The 17,637-nt window shown below is 41.6% G+C and overlaps 1 protein-coding gene across 4 annotated transcripts in view; it reads right to left on the reverse strand.

Moving 5' to 3' along the window:
* LOC121906794 (disintegrin and metalloproteinase domain-containing protein 23) overlaps positions 1 to 17,637 on the reverse strand; it is a 31,229-nt gene that overhangs the window by 2,416 nt on the left and 11,176 nt on the right. For 3 of the 4 annotated variants that reach the window (XM_042425912.1, XM_042425911.1, XM_042425910.1), the window contains 22 exons: positions 14,587 to 14,650; positions 13,554 to 13,636; positions 13,360 to 13,423; positions 11,834 to 11,906; positions 11,186 to 11,253; positions 10,922 to 10,987; positions 10,595 to 10,663; positions 9,808 to 9,974; positions 8,120 to 8,204; positions 7,937 to 8,024; positions 6,587 to 6,638; positions 6,181 to 6,280; positions 6,007 to 6,078; positions 5,834 to 5,920; positions 5,636 to 5,716; positions 5,462 to 5,512; positions 5,279 to 5,342; positions 5,042 to 5,147; positions 4,133 to 4,252; positions 3,831 to 3,999; positions 2,856 to 2,967; positions 1,354 to 1,444 (listed from right to left, as the gene is read on the reverse strand). In XM_042425912.1, the coding sequence (XP_042281846.1) occupies positions 1,354 to 1,444; positions 2,856 to 2,967; positions 3,831 to 3,999; positions 4,133 to 4,252; positions 5,042 to 5,147; positions 5,279 to 5,342; positions 5,462 to 5,512; positions 5,636 to 5,716; positions 5,834 to 5,920; positions 6,007 to 6,078; positions 6,181 to 6,280; positions 6,587 to 6,638; positions 7,937 to 8,024; positions 8,120 to 8,204; positions 9,808 to 9,974; positions 10,595 to 10,663; positions 10,922 to 10,987; positions 11,186 to 11,253; positions 11,834 to 11,906; positions 13,360 to 13,423; positions 13,554 to 13,636; positions 14,587 to 14,650 (1,932 nt within the window). The remainder of the gene's footprint in view (positions 1 to 1,353; positions 1,445 to 2,855; positions 2,968 to 3,830; positions 4,000 to 4,132; positions 4,253 to 5,041; positions 5,148 to 5,278; positions 5,343 to 5,461; positions 5,513 to 5,635; positions 5,717 to 5,833; positions 5,921 to 6,006; positions 6,079 to 6,180; positions 6,281 to 6,586; positions 6,639 to 7,936; positions 8,025 to 8,119; positions 8,205 to 9,807; positions 9,975 to 10,594; positions 10,664 to 10,921; positions 10,988 to 11,185; positions 11,254 to 11,833; positions 11,907 to 13,359; positions 13,424 to 13,553; positions 13,637 to 14,586; positions 14,651 to 17,637) is intronic. The other variant, XM_042425913.1, reaches the window with a different exon arrangement.

The raw sequence follows: 17,637 nt of genomic DNA on the forward strand, positions 1-17,637 counted from the left end.
CTAACATACAATATACTCTATAGAGGAGGGAAAGAGGAGACAACCACATCAACAACAACCACAGCAGCAGCAGCAGCAACGATAAATACTACCACAACAGTGGGACAACAACAAATACGACAACAGGAGTGATGCATAACCTCCCCGTACTGTGGCTTGTTGTGGGGCTTCTATCACTCTGTCATGCACCTGTTCCAATAGTAGGCCAGTTGAAGGTGGCACTATTGCTGTGCGTGGTTCATGCAGTGCAATGCGCCGTGTCTGTACCAGGTCTGTGAAGCAGGCAGCAATGGCAGCTGGTGTGGGCGGGTCCGAGAGTCCTGCTCTGCTCTAGGGCGGAGCCTGGCCATCCAGGTGGGTGTGGCCAGCCATGGCACAAAGGCTGCGGCAAACAAAAACGGTCCTGGCTTCTCTCTCTCTCACCACTCCATTTAAAGTCTCACCCTCAAACAGTAACGGATTGGGAAAAAGATCATGGAAGCGATGAGAGCACGACAACCCTGGACCGAATCACTCTGGGTTCGGCTCAGCCTTTGTGCAATGAACTGACCTCCTCCAAATCAAGAAGTCAACATGCAGAAATGTTTTGTTTCTTATTCTTTATCTCCTTCTTTTTGTTTTCTTTTTTGTGACAACCATGATGCTTTGCTATTTGGCATGCTTTGGTGGCTGCAGGATTGTGTTTCTCAATTATTCCTTAGGCCTATTTAGATTAAGATAAAAGATGTAACACCCCTGTTGCTCAAGACAGCAGGCTAATCAGTGGTAGATTGGAACATATTCAACATAAACTATTGTACAATAAAGTACATTTCCTGGCTACAAAGAGGTATGTTAGATGGTCTATCTTTGGATTTCAGAGGGGAAATGAGATTTTAACTTAAAAAATACAGGCATACACAAGCTTTTTGTAACCATTTAACTCTTAAAAGTACTTTCCCCTCTGTTTTGCGTCACTGTCATAAGATCCTTCACTGAACATGCATGTCAAGCATTGAGCTCTGCCCGTCCAATCAGTTTGAGGTTCTACTACAGATCCACAGAAGACCCCCCACATGGTGTCTTTCCAAATCACCCTAACACATTTACACCCCTGAATGTCACATACAGTCTCTTAATTAGAACAACAAATATACACTGGATGAAGCTGAGCATTTCAGACACGTGTTAGGCATGTGCTTTCCAGTGTTCACAACAAAACTTTTCAGAAAGATTACTCAATTTAAAAAGCTTTATGTTTGTGCGCTGTTCAGTCTGGGGTCCATATTCTGTAGCAGGAGCTCAAACCCTGGTGTCTAGAAGCAGCAGGGATGCTAGAGTTACAGCAGGAGAGGCATGCGGCGTGTTGCTTACTTAAAGCCCCATCCAGTCCCCCCCAGCACTATGGCAGCCACAAGGATGGCTCCGGCGATGGAGCCTATTATTAGATTGGTGGCACTAGGACCTGTAAAGGGTTATGGGGAAAAAGACATGAGTTTCTATACTCACTCAATGTATCAATAACATGTAACTATACAGAGACGATTTCACATGGAACAGAAAACATACCATAAGTATACTATTACAGTAAAATGAATCTGAATCTGAGACTGTATTTTGCATGCTTTTCAGCCCCCTTAGTGTGCAACGTGAAGACAATGAGGTAAAGGCCCTGGGAATATTTACATTTATCTGGTGTCAGCTGAGGTAGTGATTATCAGTGGTCTTTTTTTTATTAAGGTTGTGCAGAGGACTAGACCCTGGGTATCCATCACTGTATGTATATATGTATATGTGGCCTGCAGTATGAGTGGTAGAAAATATTTTTAGGGGTCCCAGTCACCACACAGCCTACCACTGACTGGCAAGCCAGGTCACTAACTGGACACTTCTCAGGACTGTTTTTCCATCTAAATGCCCCACATGCCCCAGAAAGGAGAGGATCACAGGAGCAACCACATAACGACTAAGAATAAGAGAAAGAAAAGGGACAAGAAGAGGAAGAGGGAAGATGGAGAAAGAGGCTTGTAGTAATGGGGAACAACAGGAAGTGGCAGGAGAGGAGGAGGAGGAGGAGGAGGAGGAATCCATCAATCAATCACACGACACTGAAAACATCCAATCACATGACAATTATATGGTCATCACCAACACACAAGAAAACACAAAGCCACCGGGACGCACACACGGGCTCAGGCCGGCTCACGAGACCGCCCGCACACTGAGGCACCACTATGAGAGGAAGAGCTGTGAAAGGGTTAAAGATGCTTACTCTATTCCCCACCCTGTGCCTCCAAAAATCACCCCCAGGGCCAGAATGGTCCCTGCTACTGCCCCTATCAGCCTGTTAGTGGCCACGCTCACTGTGCAGAAGGAAAAGGAGCATTATTACCACCCTGTCAAAAACAAACAGCAGGCTTCCGCTTCAGAGTCATGGATGAAGTGACACGGTTTTCTCTCTGTGACGCTTCCCACCTCCTTAACCACCTCCCCACCCTCCCCTGTACTCAAAGCATCAGGTGTACAAGCTGGACAGTGCGTCCATTTCATCTGCTGAATCAAACTAAACAAATGTATCACTGCTTTCATATTCTCCTTCAGTCGCCATTTTACATGGAAAATCTTTACGACCCCAGTACACCTGTGCAGCTGAAATGATCTTCCGTACTCTCTGACGATTAAGAATCTGTGCTGACTCAGAGTATTCAGAGTATATAGAATGACATCGCAGTATTGCAGAACAACATATACATTATATACTGTATATATGTCGGTGCTGCTGATGTGCATCGTGGCTAAGTTTAAATGAGTGCACATAAAACTTGTGTGTTATTCATTCTATCAGATGCCAGACGTTGAAAGAGGTGGAAACCGACCCTTGGGTCCTTCGTCCTGAGTGGCCTCAGGCTCTTTAGGCGGGTCAGGCATGCTACAGTCTGTCCCCGCCCAGGTGGTGTCACAGGTGCATGTGGCTTCATTGTTGCACACCTGTACGGATCAGACAGAAATAGATGAGGTGTTGAGGGGAACGGAGGAGCTATATATAGAGGTGCTGGTACATTAGGGTTATTTTTGGGAGCCATCCCCACTGGCACCACTCCCAGCAGCTGTCTTCACATTGGGTGTGTATAGAAAGTTATTGATCATCCAAGATTTTAACAGAGGATACAGACTTCCACACAAACGCTTCGTACAGTGTAAAGATGATCATACTGCATAAATAAAAATAAGGGCAAAGAAAGGAAAACTCGGTTAGATTAATTCTGTACCAGCTCTACAATTGCATTTTAATTATGCAAACCTTTCTTATAACAGAGCTGCTCTACAGGTGGAATTCATTAAAACTGTGTGAATTACAGAATAGTGGATGAAGCCAAAGAACCACAGTTTCTATGGCTACACAACACTAGATTTAAGCCCAATGAAAAAAAGTAATAAGTAGGGAATAAGTTGGGATCTAGCACTATGTTCACTAAGTGAAAAAATAATATAGACATACTTCAGCAAGTTAGCAAACAATGGGGATTGTTTTGATGATGACTTGTCTGTCAAACTCCTGAGTCTTATGAATAAATCCTTAAACAAGGTGTTACAGATATTAAAATAAATGCATAACCTATTTATTTACCTCAATTTTATTTAGAAACTGATTTTGGTGGATAGTTTGGAATAAATTTCACAACATTTCCAGAACAGCTGCCATATTTTCCAGTTTGTAAATCAGAAGCAAGAGTCAGGAGATTTCATACAATTGGAAGAGTTTCTGTTGTTGTTTACATGAAGGAAAGAACTGATAATACAGGCATAATGAGCCAAGTGTAAATAGTGTGTTAGTTTACACCAGGACTCACCCCATGGGCAGAGCACACGTGTCCATTAGGTCCAGTAGGGCAAGTGCTCATGTTGAGTGACTGAATGGGCAGACACTTGCGGTCAAGGCACATCATTGACGGCCCACAGGGAGTCCCATCGTCCACGTAGCCTAAATCAGTCTCATCATCCAAAAGGACATGGCCACCACTGTAAGGAAAGGTTGGAGGGTACAAATGGAGAAAGATAAGGACTGAGAACAGGTACAAATACTGACTGTAGTAATATTCTATAAGTTTCCAGGACATAATCAAGTGTTATAATATAGTAAACATGCGTTTACCTGCATTCTACCACCCTGCCTTGATGGTTAAAGGAGGTGGGAGTGATTTCTCCTTTCATTATTCCGATGCGTGGGTTGCGGCCAATGTTGGTACACAACAGGTAACCACAGAACACATCACTGTAAAAGACAAGCAGAGAGAAACATAGAGTTCCACTGAATGTTCATTTTGATTTTCCAATCTATCACCACTTTTAAATCCCTCCTTAAAAGATATGGCTGGCAATTTTCTATATTTTTCTTATTGTCAACAAATCTCATGTGCAGAGCCAAACTAACAATGAACTGATCCTATTTACAAGTATCGTTTGTGTATCCAGAGCCTGATATATTATATTCCTTTGTGTTGTTGACCTCTGTTGTTGTCCAAAAACTATTAAAAAACACATCAATGAGCCACACTACTGCTCTGGATGACATGTTCCCTTGCCCTGAAGATTACCGTCACAGTTGTCTGTTTAGAAATGGCTCCAAAGACTAATGTTTCAACTCACATTTTCAGTCTCAGGAGAGTAGTTCTGTGTAAGGCAGATGCCACTGTGCATGCACAGGAACACGGTTCTGTTTACAGCACTTTGTTAGCTTGTTGACAATAAGAAAAATATAGAATAGCTTTATCCTTTAAGACCCATCTTTTTAACACTGCGTTTGAGTTCTCTTAATTATTAATAAGTAAATGCTATAATCTTTTGTGTTACTGTTATTGGATTTTAAATTTCTCTGCACATTTGCTCTGTACATAAATTGACTTGACAGTGAAACATGGTGACAAAAGTGTCTTTTAACATGGATGTGTTAAGAGAGTTGGACTCAGTTGGTCAACCTATAGACAGTACTTTTGTTCTGACATGTATAAAGGAAATACCATACTTCATTTAATTTTGTGCAATATCCTCTCTTGAAACTCACTGTTTGCTACACTGGAGCCATTTCTCTCCATCCCTTCCACAGTTGCCCTTCTCTGTGCCCTCTGTGTTTAGCTTCTCATAGCAGAACTTCTCCGAGCCTCCGGCCTCTGCGCAGGGGACAGAAGAAGAAGAGAGGAGAGGAGGTGAACTGTACAGCACTGATTACCAGAGCCTCTTTTCATACACTACACTCGTAAGAGTGATTTGAACTTGATGTGTGAAGGTATATTAGTCTTACTTGATCCCCAGATGTATTTACACTGGTTCTCTCTGGTCTTGCACTCTCCATTGTAGCAGCGGCCCTTCAGACACAGAGGAAAAATAAAAAAAGACACTCTCTGTGTGCTGCTCCTGAACTGCTATTCTGCTGTATGACTGCACCAATTAGGACCAATAAAAAGTTTTCAAACATCATTCCTACCTGGTCTATCTGGCAGAAGTAACCGTCTTGTTTATGAAGGTTAAGGGGGCACTGTAAACAAACACAAGACGTCTTCTTAACCATGCACATTTTCTTCAATATGCAAAGAATGACAGAGATGAACAGTTTGAAACCATAAAAAACAACACATGTAACAGTGCTACACTAGAACACCTGTCCAGAGTCCCCAGAGCAGGTCTCTGAGATGTCACAGTCATTCACAGCATAGCGGCAACTGTACCCTCGTGGATAGAACTGGCAAGGAAAAGGAGAGAAGACAAGAGTCTTAATTATGATTTCAGAAGCATAATTTAATATCTGTATTTTCTAATGTATATATTATGCAAAAGTAAGAATAGACCAAGCTCATACCAGACATGTGTTATTGCAGCAGGGGCCATCACTGCAGTGTGCCCCGTTGGCGAGGGAACACTTCTTGCAGCATTCCTTGTAGCACTCCTGAAAATAAACCTTAGCTTCACCCATCTGAACAAACGTGACGACAAAAAAACAGACGTGACTTAGTGAACCGAAAAGCAACTCACTGCTCTGGCTCCGCAGTCACACTCCTCTCCCACCTCTACAAATCCATTGCCGCATTCAGTCGCCTCAAACAGCTGCCAAAAAAAGTCAAGAGAGTGTAAAAGGACTCAGGAGGCATGTGTGATGTATAACAGTTGTGACAGACACACAGAGGAGGAGATTTGTCGGCCTCTAACCTTGGTCGGCCTGTTAAACAGACAAGAGCCTCCACCTTTCAAAAGGAACTCTTTGTAGTCCAAGATACTGCACTTGGAGAATTTCCGTGAGTGTTGGACTCTGTAGAGGAAGAAAATATCTGTGATGCTCAAACAGATATTTTACAAATATAGTTCCATGTGTGTGATTCTGATGAGCTAACGAGATTTCCAGTCATCATAAGCTAGAGCATCTTTTGGACATTTCGAAAAACAGGCGAAAAACATTTATCTACCAGTTCTGCAGTTTGACACAGTGATAACATCACTCCCACACTCTTAGGAGTGGTAATAGCTACGTTATTTAGGGCACATAAAATCAGCATTAGTCATTGTTCCACTATTTCTCTCTTTTCTGTGTGTGCCTGTGTGTGTGTGTGTGTATTACCCAGTGTCCTCCATTATGCAGCCAGACCACGTGTCAGCACAACCGCATTCCTCTGAAAACAGGAACGAGAGAGCAGAAAAACAGAGACAGAGATTAAATATTTAAAGACTTTCTTGGTCTTTTTTTGTTTTTGGAGACTTTTGAAGATACTGTGAGAGACTGACAGTAACATCTTTGAAATGTATCATCGCATTTAAATTAACAGGGAGACAATCAATAAAAATAATCAATTTACAATGTTAAACGTGATTGTATTGCCACTTTCTCATCTCAAAGACAATCATTAACCATCATAGCACCCGATTTCCAAAGCTTTGAATGTAGTTATGACTCTGTTAAAAGGCCTCATTTTATTTTTCACTGACATACTCACACTCTCCTGTAAAGCTCTGCCAGTTCTGGGACCACATAAAAAATTTCTCTCATAGTTTACCATTTTTTTGAGCTCGTGATAAACAGCTGCTTGATGACTCAACTCATCACACACCACTATGTTAAAACTGATAGCATGAGTCTTTCTCCAGCTTCAACTTGGCCTCATTAGAGACATTTTTTCCCAGACAATCACTCTGTCTCTCCATCTGATGCTCCTTTTCACTGCAGAACTCAAGGGACAGTTTGCTCCAATCAGAAGACACCTTTTTGTTTTACAGGCGCCATCTGCTGTTTTAAATACCTAAAGACATCCAAATGTCTAGACAACACATGTAATTTACAGAAAAATGTAATGTCTTATGACCACTATAGTACTTATAGTAGGTCACAGGTTGATTCACAGAAAACATAAAACAACATCCGTATGCTTAGCGTAAACCATGCCAGCAGATTTAGTTTATTTGCTGAAGTTTTAAGATATCTGCTGTCATCACAGTACAGTGAGGGTTAATTGGATTTCTGGTGCTCAAAGCACTGAAAATGACATTTTGAAAAATTCAAAAGCAAAGTGCCTTTTAAACAATAATGTCTTGAATTAATCAAGTTAAACCACAAACCATTTTATCGGGAACAATAAAATAATAGTAGAAGGATATCTCAAAACCTCAGCAAATTACTTTGGCAGATGCTTTTTTCCAAAACAACTTAAAGTAAGAGCATTCAGCTTCCGCAAAACAAAGCTAGATGTCATCCAGAATTGGATTGGCTCTAACGAATTTTTTTAGGGATAAGACAGGGTCCTTAATAACACTAGGGTCAATATGGTTTAATGATTTGGGTGACCTGGGTGATCTCTTAAAGTGGTTTTAGCTCTGCAATTTGCCCTCATTGACTCACTTATACTAGATGTGAAGCAACAACATATAAAAAAAAAACAAAGAAAAGAAAACAGAAAAATGTGTATTTCATGTATACTTCTCTTGGATGCCGGGTCCCACTGGATGCCCAGGTTCTGAGCCAGGCTCTGGGATAGAGACCCTGCCATGGACCAGGTGGCGCCGTACTGTGGGAACAGCGGAGACCAGAGATTACTCACCTGCAGCCACACTCTGTGATACATGAACAGTGTGATACTGGATGTCCGACTGCAAATCTGACCTCATTGACGCCTACGCCACGGCTCACAGAACACATGCCCCCGAAGTACGCTGCGCTGCTTCTGCGATAGTGGAAGGTCACATTTCTACAAGAGAGTTGAGAAGAAAAAAGATAAAAAATATCACAGATGATCAGATCAGTGGTTCCCAAACTTTTTATGCCTCCCTTTAGAAGTTAAAAACAATAACATACACATGAACTGATTTAATTTGTACTAACAGGTAAAATACTAGTGAAACTAGTAAACAAAAGCAGCTAAATGAATTTTATTGACAACCATTATTACAGCCCCGACACAACAATAGTCCAATCACACAAGTGTGCTTACTTATGTTTCCAGACTAGACCTCTCGTCAGTGCTGTGTACAGCCTATGCTTGAGTAACAGCTGCACTAGTAGGATGGGAAAACTTACAGGGTTATCATTATTATCAATTTGGTGACATCACATAAATCCCACCATAGCTAGCAAGGGTCAGTGAAAACACCTGTATGGGAGTGTAGTGCCTTCAAAATGGCTATAATCAATAATTTTTTACTAACACATTATCACTTGACTACCTGTGTGTAAAGATTTTATGTGGATGAACCAACAAAGAATTATAACCCAACTCTGCAGTTCCCCTCAGCTCTATGTAGCTACTTTCAGCTCATTTATTTAATTTTACAGCCTGTTACTTTACTGTTTTGGTTCATCCACAACCCTGTCATTTTTCATCATCGTCATCATTTTTCACCACAGCAGGCAGCTTTTTTCAGTGGACCTACCTGCCCAAATGGCAGACAGATAAAGTGAGCAACTAGCTAATGAACATAGTGGAACATTTAGCAGCCAAAGAGCCAGATATTTCCCTCAGAGGTGGGGTGAGAGCAAAACAGAGTTAAATGGAGGGTCAATATTGGACTTACAGTCAGGTGGCCAGAGACATGACTCCTAATGAATGCTAACGTTGTTCCTTCTGCCAACATCAACTTAAAGGGTGTAATATATTAGTGTTGTGTTTACAGCCCCAAGCTGTAGCCAAGAAATCTGTTTTTCAGGTTTAAGAACCTAAATTGAATGTCTCTTTTCACAAGTTTCTCATTTGTTTCAGATGCGCAAGTAAAAAAATGCCCGTTAATGCTTTTCTTTTATTCTCTGTCCTTCTTGTACTCTACATGTCGTCTTGCTGTCTGAATAAATCTAACTAAACTGAATCTTGCTTGCCTGCTATCATCAGAACTCATTTTTTTTATAATTCCCAGATGAATCACATTCACAGCACACATTTTGAAAAGAAAAGAGCACAGGTGGAATTAATGACCTTTTCCAGCAATTATTACACTGCAGGAATTATTACAGTTGTTACACCTGTGTTTGACGAATCAGAATGTTTGCTGTGAAAAACATCTATTTAACTTAAGTTTTATTTCGCATTTTCCACCTGGTCATGTGCGTCCCCAGCTCTCAATGCAAATGCAATTTCTTTACACCTCTCAAAACCCACACACTGGGCTATCTTAAGCAATGTTTAATGTTAATATTCACTCCTGAAGACACGGTGCTTCAGGTCTACTACCAGGTATAATGTTGGTAGTATACCAGTACTATAGCACCATAAATATACTACATATATAAGCCACATGCCCAGTGTTTTTTGACTTTTTGTGGTTGGCTGCAGCTGGGCTCTCAGAGCACCGTGAACTTACGAGAAAAGGTGCACAGCATCCGCGTGGTGCTTGATGCTCTGCTGCCGGTACTTGGAGAAATCTCGCAGCATTTCCAGTGGCTTCACACTGATGGGTATCTGATCCTTGTCTGTCCAGATCTCCACAGCGACGAGCACCACACGAGTATGTAGTTGCTCTTTGAAGATCTGCCATTGAAGCGTGCAGTGAATGGAAGGAAGAAAAAAGACAGACAGAGAGAGAGAGAGAGAGACAGAGAGAGGCAGAGAGAGACAGAAGGAACAGTACAGGGACAGGAGAACAACACTGGGTGTGAATTAGAGTCTGAACTGTCTCAGGAGGACAGACGAGGGGATGCAACACACTGGGAGCGAGGAGGTACAAGAGGAGTGTTAATGCACGTGACGAGAACACAGAGCAAACACCAGCACAATAAGGGCTAACAATAAGACAACTACAGGGCTGACTGAGGGTTCGAGAGGCGTTCTCCATTGTGACACATGAGGATGTTCAGCTGTGTCTTGCTGAGTAATATATCAATGGGCGCACACTGTAAGAACAAATTTTGGAGCTATCACTGTCTCAAGTTTTGTAGATATTTGTTCATAAACCAGAAGTCAAATGTTGACAAACTGGTGGTTATCATGTTGAGTTATTCAGTCTGGACCAAAGCAGTGGGCTGACCAACTGACATTACCATCCCTAGAACCACATCATTAGCATGGCTTGTAAAAAAACAACAATTAATTGTATGTATGTAAAGCATACACTCAACATTTCTCAAAGGGTAACTAAAGAGCTTACTCACAGCATCCACAAGATTCACCACTGACTTGGCAAAATTCCTTGTGTGCTGCTTGGTCTTGTGTCGTTTATACTGCAGGGACAAAGGCAAAGGAAACAAGGCAAAGATGAATAAGGTGGAGTGACACCCACACACAGTGCCGCACACTCACTCTACTGGATTCAGAGGCACAACTCCCTATTGTGGGAAGAAGTGACAGGGGGGAAAAGGCAAAAATGGATCTGAAATATTGATGAGCTTTTATAAATATGAGACTAGCACTTATGTAGTATGGAAAGGTAAAGCCAGTCACAGGCATTTAATATTGCTGCTTTGAATAAGAACACATACCATACTGTGGTCACTGACAATCATGATCTCCATATATTTCATCTCTTCAAATACGCTGCGAGGCATCTGCAAAATAAAGCCACAGGCCATCAACCGTGATCAGGTAATGGAGTCTTTTATTCCAACTGCATATTTTGGAGTCCTAGTACAACCACAAGACTATACATACAGCTCTACGCTCATTAAACTCACTGTATGACAAATCAAGGGTGGGTGAACTAAACTTTGCTGCATTACTTTAGAGAGTTGAGATCAGACACTTACTGCTCGCTTTTTCCTGCGCTTCAGCCAGGACAAGTCATCCAGCTCTGAGAAGAGCTGCTCCTCCTCCACTGCGAACACACACAAGGAAACAGTGCCGCTTCAACACACATACTGTGTATTTACAAGTGGGTTTTATGCCACTGTACATTGTCATGAGTTCAGTTCCACAGGGATGTGTTTTTCTTGTGATTTTTTTCCCCTCGAAATTCCAAAATAGTTTCGCTAAATTTCCCATGAAGCCCTGTGTTAAATTAATTAAACATGCTAGTCTAGAGTGAAGATGAAATGATAGAACTGAACTGCCACAACAGTTCAGGCTTTATGAAAGTAACTACCTTTAGGTCAATTTGACTATATTTATTCCACTGTAAAATGTATTCCTCTGATGTTTTCATGTTTTAACTCACCAAAACTGCATATCATAAAATGTTAAGTTGTAACTGACAATAAAAATGTGTTTTCTTGACTCCTGCCAGGCTATGTGTCCTTCGCTTAAACCTCAGGAATTACTACTAATGGCCTTACACGTAGTTGTGTGGTTGACACACGAAAGTGGAAGGAAATGTCAGGGGTCAACAGAGGTGTGGTGTTGGTCTAAGGGGGCTGAGGTTATGTAAAGTAATAGATGACAGTGACGGACACCCTCACCCTGTTCCTCTGAATCATTGTTCCACTGAAGGGTGGCTGTTCTTCTTAATTTGTGAGGCCTTGCAGCTGTATCCTGTGGGGGAAGAGGCCATCAAGTGTTAAAAAATTGAAGAGGAGCTGGGGCAGAGGTGCTGGGGAAGGACAGTGTTCACTGGAAACTGTGAGATTTAACTTTGCCCACAGCAGCAAATGAATGTATAAAACAAATGTGTGTGTCAATAGTGATGACAGCAACGCTACTAATTTGGGTTGGACAATAATCAATATTATTGTTTAAATAATGTTAAATAATATGTTTAAAATACACATATTAGCTTTCTTGCTGAGATTTAGATGAGGAGATTGATACTACTATAATATCTCTCCATTAAATATGAAGCTACAGCGATTAGCCAGTTAGCTTAGCTGAACTCAAAGAATTAAAACAGCAAGAAACAGCTACTATGTCTCTCTCCAAAAGTAACAAAATCAGCCTACCAGCACCTCTAAAGCTTGCTCATCAAAATATTATATCTTGTTTGTTTAATCTATACAAAAACTGAAGTGTAAAAACAACATGTTGCAGACTGTTTCTGTAGAGTCTCCGCTGGTTGCTTGGCAACCTCACAGTGACATCAGGACTCCTGGTAGTCACTGTGTAACTCCAAGAACAAGTCTGAAATATAACATGTAAAAAATGACCTTTACAGGTGCTGTCAGGCAGATTTTAAAAAAAATCTCGGACAGAGCCAGGATGGCTGTTTCCAGTCTTTATGCTAAGCTAAGCTAGCTGACACCTGGCATATTTACTGTACAGACATGACAGTGGTATCAATCTTTTCATCTAACTCCTGGCAAGAAAGCTAACAAATGTATTTCCAAAAATGTCCAAACTATTCCTTTAATGACTTTTGATCGTTATGATCATATGATATTGTACAAATGAATAATTTTGAGGAAGTTGTAACTAATTATTAACAAATTGTTATTGAAGCTTCTGTTTAACACATATGAAAAGTCTAGTGTCATATAATGCATAACAGTGAAACACAGTTCACTGCTTTGAACATCAGCTTGAAAAAAATCCTTATTAATATCCTCCTGATGTACCGTCCAGCACTAATAGTGATATTAACAGTAATAATACAAAACATAAGCACTTGTATAATATCACTTAACGAACTGAAGTCAAAATTGTGTAAATAAATATATTGAATGTTTTGCCGGTATATATTACTGCAATAGAATTAATTCAATGAATAAAAAAATCCAAATCAAAATGTCCACATTGCAAATACTAGAACATAACCATATTTACTCAATTGCATGTTGGCATTTACTCAGGCCACATTGCATCATTATCTCATATGACTCATCTCCTTCCTCTACAGACAGGAACATCCTTGGAGTCATTAGGATATCCTTAGCTGAAAAACTAAAAAGCAGTGAATGTCGTGCACATGCGTCAGAAGGCAACGTTACGTGTGTAGCAGGGCAGAATATCTGTGTGATCCATATTTTCGTTGTCTGTGACAGAAATAACTTACGATTGAATGAGTCTGTTGTAAGGGCTCGATTAGGTACACATAGACTCCATCGTCAAACATCCCACTGCACAGCAAAGAGAGAAGAAAAGGGAGAGAAGCCAGTCGATATTGAGTCAATAGGAGCTGGGGAGCAGAGATGAGTGTATCCAGAGACATTCTGAAGACGATTACGCAGAACTCTGCTGTTCACTTACTGCAGCCCGTTGCAGGTAGATAAGGCCACACGGGAGTCATCGTTCCCCCTCACCTGGCCATGGTAGTAACAGTGCTCACCGCCCTGAGGGAAGATAAGGCAGTGCTAATGCATCACAGCAAACCCTGGGCGGAACCAACACTTTTGCTACTGGCAAAACAACACATAGAACTGTGTATACACTGACAGATCACTCAGCTTTCATCAGTTTTTACTTAATTGTTATAAGTTAGAATTTTCTAAGGATGTAACAGCTTGTCTCACAGATGCCAGTTTGCCGTATTTGCAATGCATTCCTGCAGGGAGTCATGCTTGTTAAGACGGTGAGTTAATACATTGCTGGCACTATCTGTGACTCAGCTGTCAGAAGCAGGGTGAGTAGAGGACATTCTCTCTCCCTCTCTCTCTCCCTCTCTCTCACTTCACCCATCCCACGCTGCACTGATACTGCAGAGTGCTTTCTCTCCCCCGTCACGTGACCAGAGCTCCAGCAGGAGGCTGCAGGGGAGCAAAAAACCCTGCTGATTCAGCGACAGTGTGCCCAGCCCATCCCTCTACCTGAATCAGCAGCAACAGCAGCAGCAGCCAGCTCTCATTCCCAGCCCTGTTTTTCCCCCTCTCTCTCTCTATCTCCTCTTTCCTTCTGTTGAAAGCCCTATCTCTCTATCTCTCTCAATCTATCACTGCCACTCTTCCTCTTGTACACTGTGTTCTTTCTGGTAGTGTGCAAGAGAAGGTTTCCTGGTTGTGTCGATTTGATTGCCAGTTTGTAGAAGGTTTAACACTGAAAGATCACAAAGAAGCTGATTCACAGGAAAACAACACTTCCCAACATCCACGCTTACATCTGTCCCTTCCTTGTGTTTCCATTGAGACAAAGCGTATTTGTACATTTTGCTTTACGGGCGATGTGCATGACTGTATAAAATAGAAACAGCAGGACACATTGTATGAAGATACCACACTGAGCCAGAAAAAACAAGGAAAAAAAACATGTATTTTAACATTTTAGTCACAACTAGAGAAAACGTTACCTTTGACAGAACAGGTTTGCCGTCCTCATAGTGGATCTCAACATAATCTGAAGACAGCAAGTCACTGAAAAAGCAGAGATTTGTGTGTGGTCAGGATGCAAGGATGTGATGCAGCGACAATAAAAAGACATCTGTTGGTCTGGTTTGTTTTTGCGATCTCTGACTCACATATTGTGGTTTAAACTAGTGGTGAGTACAGCTTAGGCTGGCTATTTTAACACTCGTCATCACTGTGCCGGGATCAGCCCGCACAAATACTCCCGTGACATCTCAAAAGCAGAGCGGAGATCTTAAATGTGGCCTGCCCTCAGGAAAATTATGATCCATTTACTCCCATGGATAATTAATTATCACAGGAAGAGGCTGCACAAGCAAGACTGCATCTGTTAAGATGAATAATCAAAAACATGTAAATAAATAGTCATAACAAGCTGCAAAGTAGAGTTATCGGAATGACAGTCATGACTGTCTCTTCCTCACATTTCCCAAATCTCTGGTTGAGAAACAGCGCACATAACAGGAACAGAAACTTTGTCTTGAAAGCTGCCAATGAGCCCTAATGTGATAAATGATTGCAAGGCCTCGGCTTCACCTTGAACACAACAGTCCTCCTGGCAGTTCCCGCTGTCTGAGTCAGCGTCCCTCACCATTACACACACTCAATCTGTTAGCTGACAGTTGACTTCAAGAGACTGCAATTTCTGCCACAATGGCGCTTTTTTTTTTTTTCTGAGTACCCTTGCAAATCAAAAACATCCTCCTCTCCACGGACATGTAGTGGCATCGCAGCAGAATTAAAAGCACAAAAAAAAAGCCATGATGGATCTGTCTGGTGCTGTGACATTTTTGAGTGATGCTCAGCAGCATGTGAGCAGGAAGTGCACCATTATGAGAGGAGAGTCGAAGCATGAGCGGTGTCTGAGAGATTCCTAAGTGAGGGGCTATTTTTAGCTTGACAGATGAGGCAGAGAGAGGAGAGTGGGCCACACCAGAGCGTGTTGGTGTTTGTGTAATTGTGTGTGCATATGGGTGGTGGGCAGCATTGCACAGCATGGAGGGATAGGTGCTGGAATATCAGTGTCTCAAAGTGTGTGTGTGTGTGTATGCGTGTGTGTGTGTGTGTGTGTGTGTGTGTGTTTAAGCGGCAGTGTGTTTGTGTGATTGTGTGAGAAGGGAGTCCTGCCCTGAGGTCTCGCAGTCCACAGGAGTGCCACAATGCAGCAGCAGCAGTAGCAGCAGCAGAGGAAAGTGAGACAGAAATGAGGCAGAGAGGGAGGACCAAAAAACTGCAGGAGGTTCTTAAGTCTGGCGCCAGATCAAATGCAGCTCTAAATCCTGTAGCGACACACGACGCTGTCATGTCATGCTGTCAGTACCTCTGACACATGGAAATAATTTGCTTTGAAGCTAAATGAACGGAGATGCTCCGAAGAAGGGTCGGCAACACTAAAGGAAACTGAAATCCATTACAGGGAAGTTCCCATTAATGTTTTACTAAATATGTCATCCATTCATCCATTATTCTCTCGATTTATATCAACTAGAAAATTTTCAGTGGTAGAAAAAACTCACAGGTACAGTAAGAGGTGAGCAGATAAAGTAGGAGCCATTGGCAGGTTGCAGACCCATCTATATATAGACCAGTACTGTCGCAGCTATAACACCAAGCAGAATTCAAACCCCTGTTCTCACACAAAAAAAGGGTACACACTGAAGTTAGCTCATGTATCTCACAGATAACCTACAAGCAAACAGCTGGGAATCAAGGTCATACTTTTCAGCCTCCTCTACTGCCGTCACTGTATTACATGGTGGCTCCTGAATGTCTGACAATGTACAGGATAACATCTGTTAAACACATTTCACTGTGAGTGTGAGTCTTTTGAGAATGTACAAGAGGAGGAGTGTGTTCACTCCTCTTGTCCTTGTCTCTCTTAAGATACAGTGTGTTATATGTACAGTACATACTGTACATGCTGCAAACAACGTGCAGAAACACGACATGGAACAATAGACAATTGTTCACATCTGCTTTTTTTCCATTTCAACTGAATGAAATGCATTTGGAAAAAAGTATGCATGTTTGAGGAGAATTGAAGATATCATGGCAGAGGATAGCCCCAGTCTCTCAATGGCCTTTCTGATACATGAGCATTAACCATTAAGTAAACATCAGTCATGGTGATTCTAACACTGTCAGAAATGTAGTCTTCCAAAAACATAGATGTCAATAGTAAATTCAACATTTGCTGCTGAAATCCACACTTTATTGGCCTCTAAAGTGGCACTGAAACAATGCTCAAGCTACGGTAAAGATGGCAGATCATCCAGAGTTTTTAATTCTGTCAACAGCGATCTAGATGAATAAAAATCCTGGATGGAAAGTAACATGGAATGACAGTGATTTTGTGATATGAAGAGCAACCTCACAGTAACTTGGGTTGATGATGGCTCTGTTTTGAACAGCAGCAGACACTGCATACCAACACAGACTGCAAATCGTGCCAGTGTTAAGATCTAACACCACTCAGCCATGCAGATGGTATAAAATTACAATATTTTATTACAGAATCCAGCTTTAAATCACATTAAGGGGACCTGAGATTCAATTAGCTCTTTAAAGTCCTTGTACACATGCACATTAAGCCTTCACGTATGTAGACTGCCTACTCAGTGATGGGACTAAATCAATATCATTGAGTGTCCGGAGCCTAATGTCTGTGTCCAGAGCGTCATGTCTCCTGACTGGGACAGTGATCACAAGCCACAGATAATTCTGACGCAAACCAATTAAGCCTCATTAAAGATACAGGGTTTGGTTTTCCAAAAATAATCCTGTGAAACAGTTTGTCTAAAACCTGGCAGCTGAGCTAAGAACTCTCTTAGCAATTGGAGGATTCTGGAAACAAATGCGCTGACCCATTCAATTACGGTTTCTCTGATTACATTATCTTCGACCGATGCTGCATTAATCACCAAATTGAGACATAACAGTATATATAATTTGCAAAGGTTATCTATGGACGGGAACCACACATGTTGTCGTTTTTT

Source organism: Thunnus maccoyii, chromosome 11 (assembly GCF_910596095.1).
Source record: "Thunnus maccoyii chromosome 11, fThuMac1.1, whole genome shotgun sequence".
NCBI classification, from domain to species: domain Eukaryota; kingdom Metazoa; phylum Chordata; class Actinopteri; order Scombriformes; family Scombridae; genus Thunnus; species Thunnus maccoyii.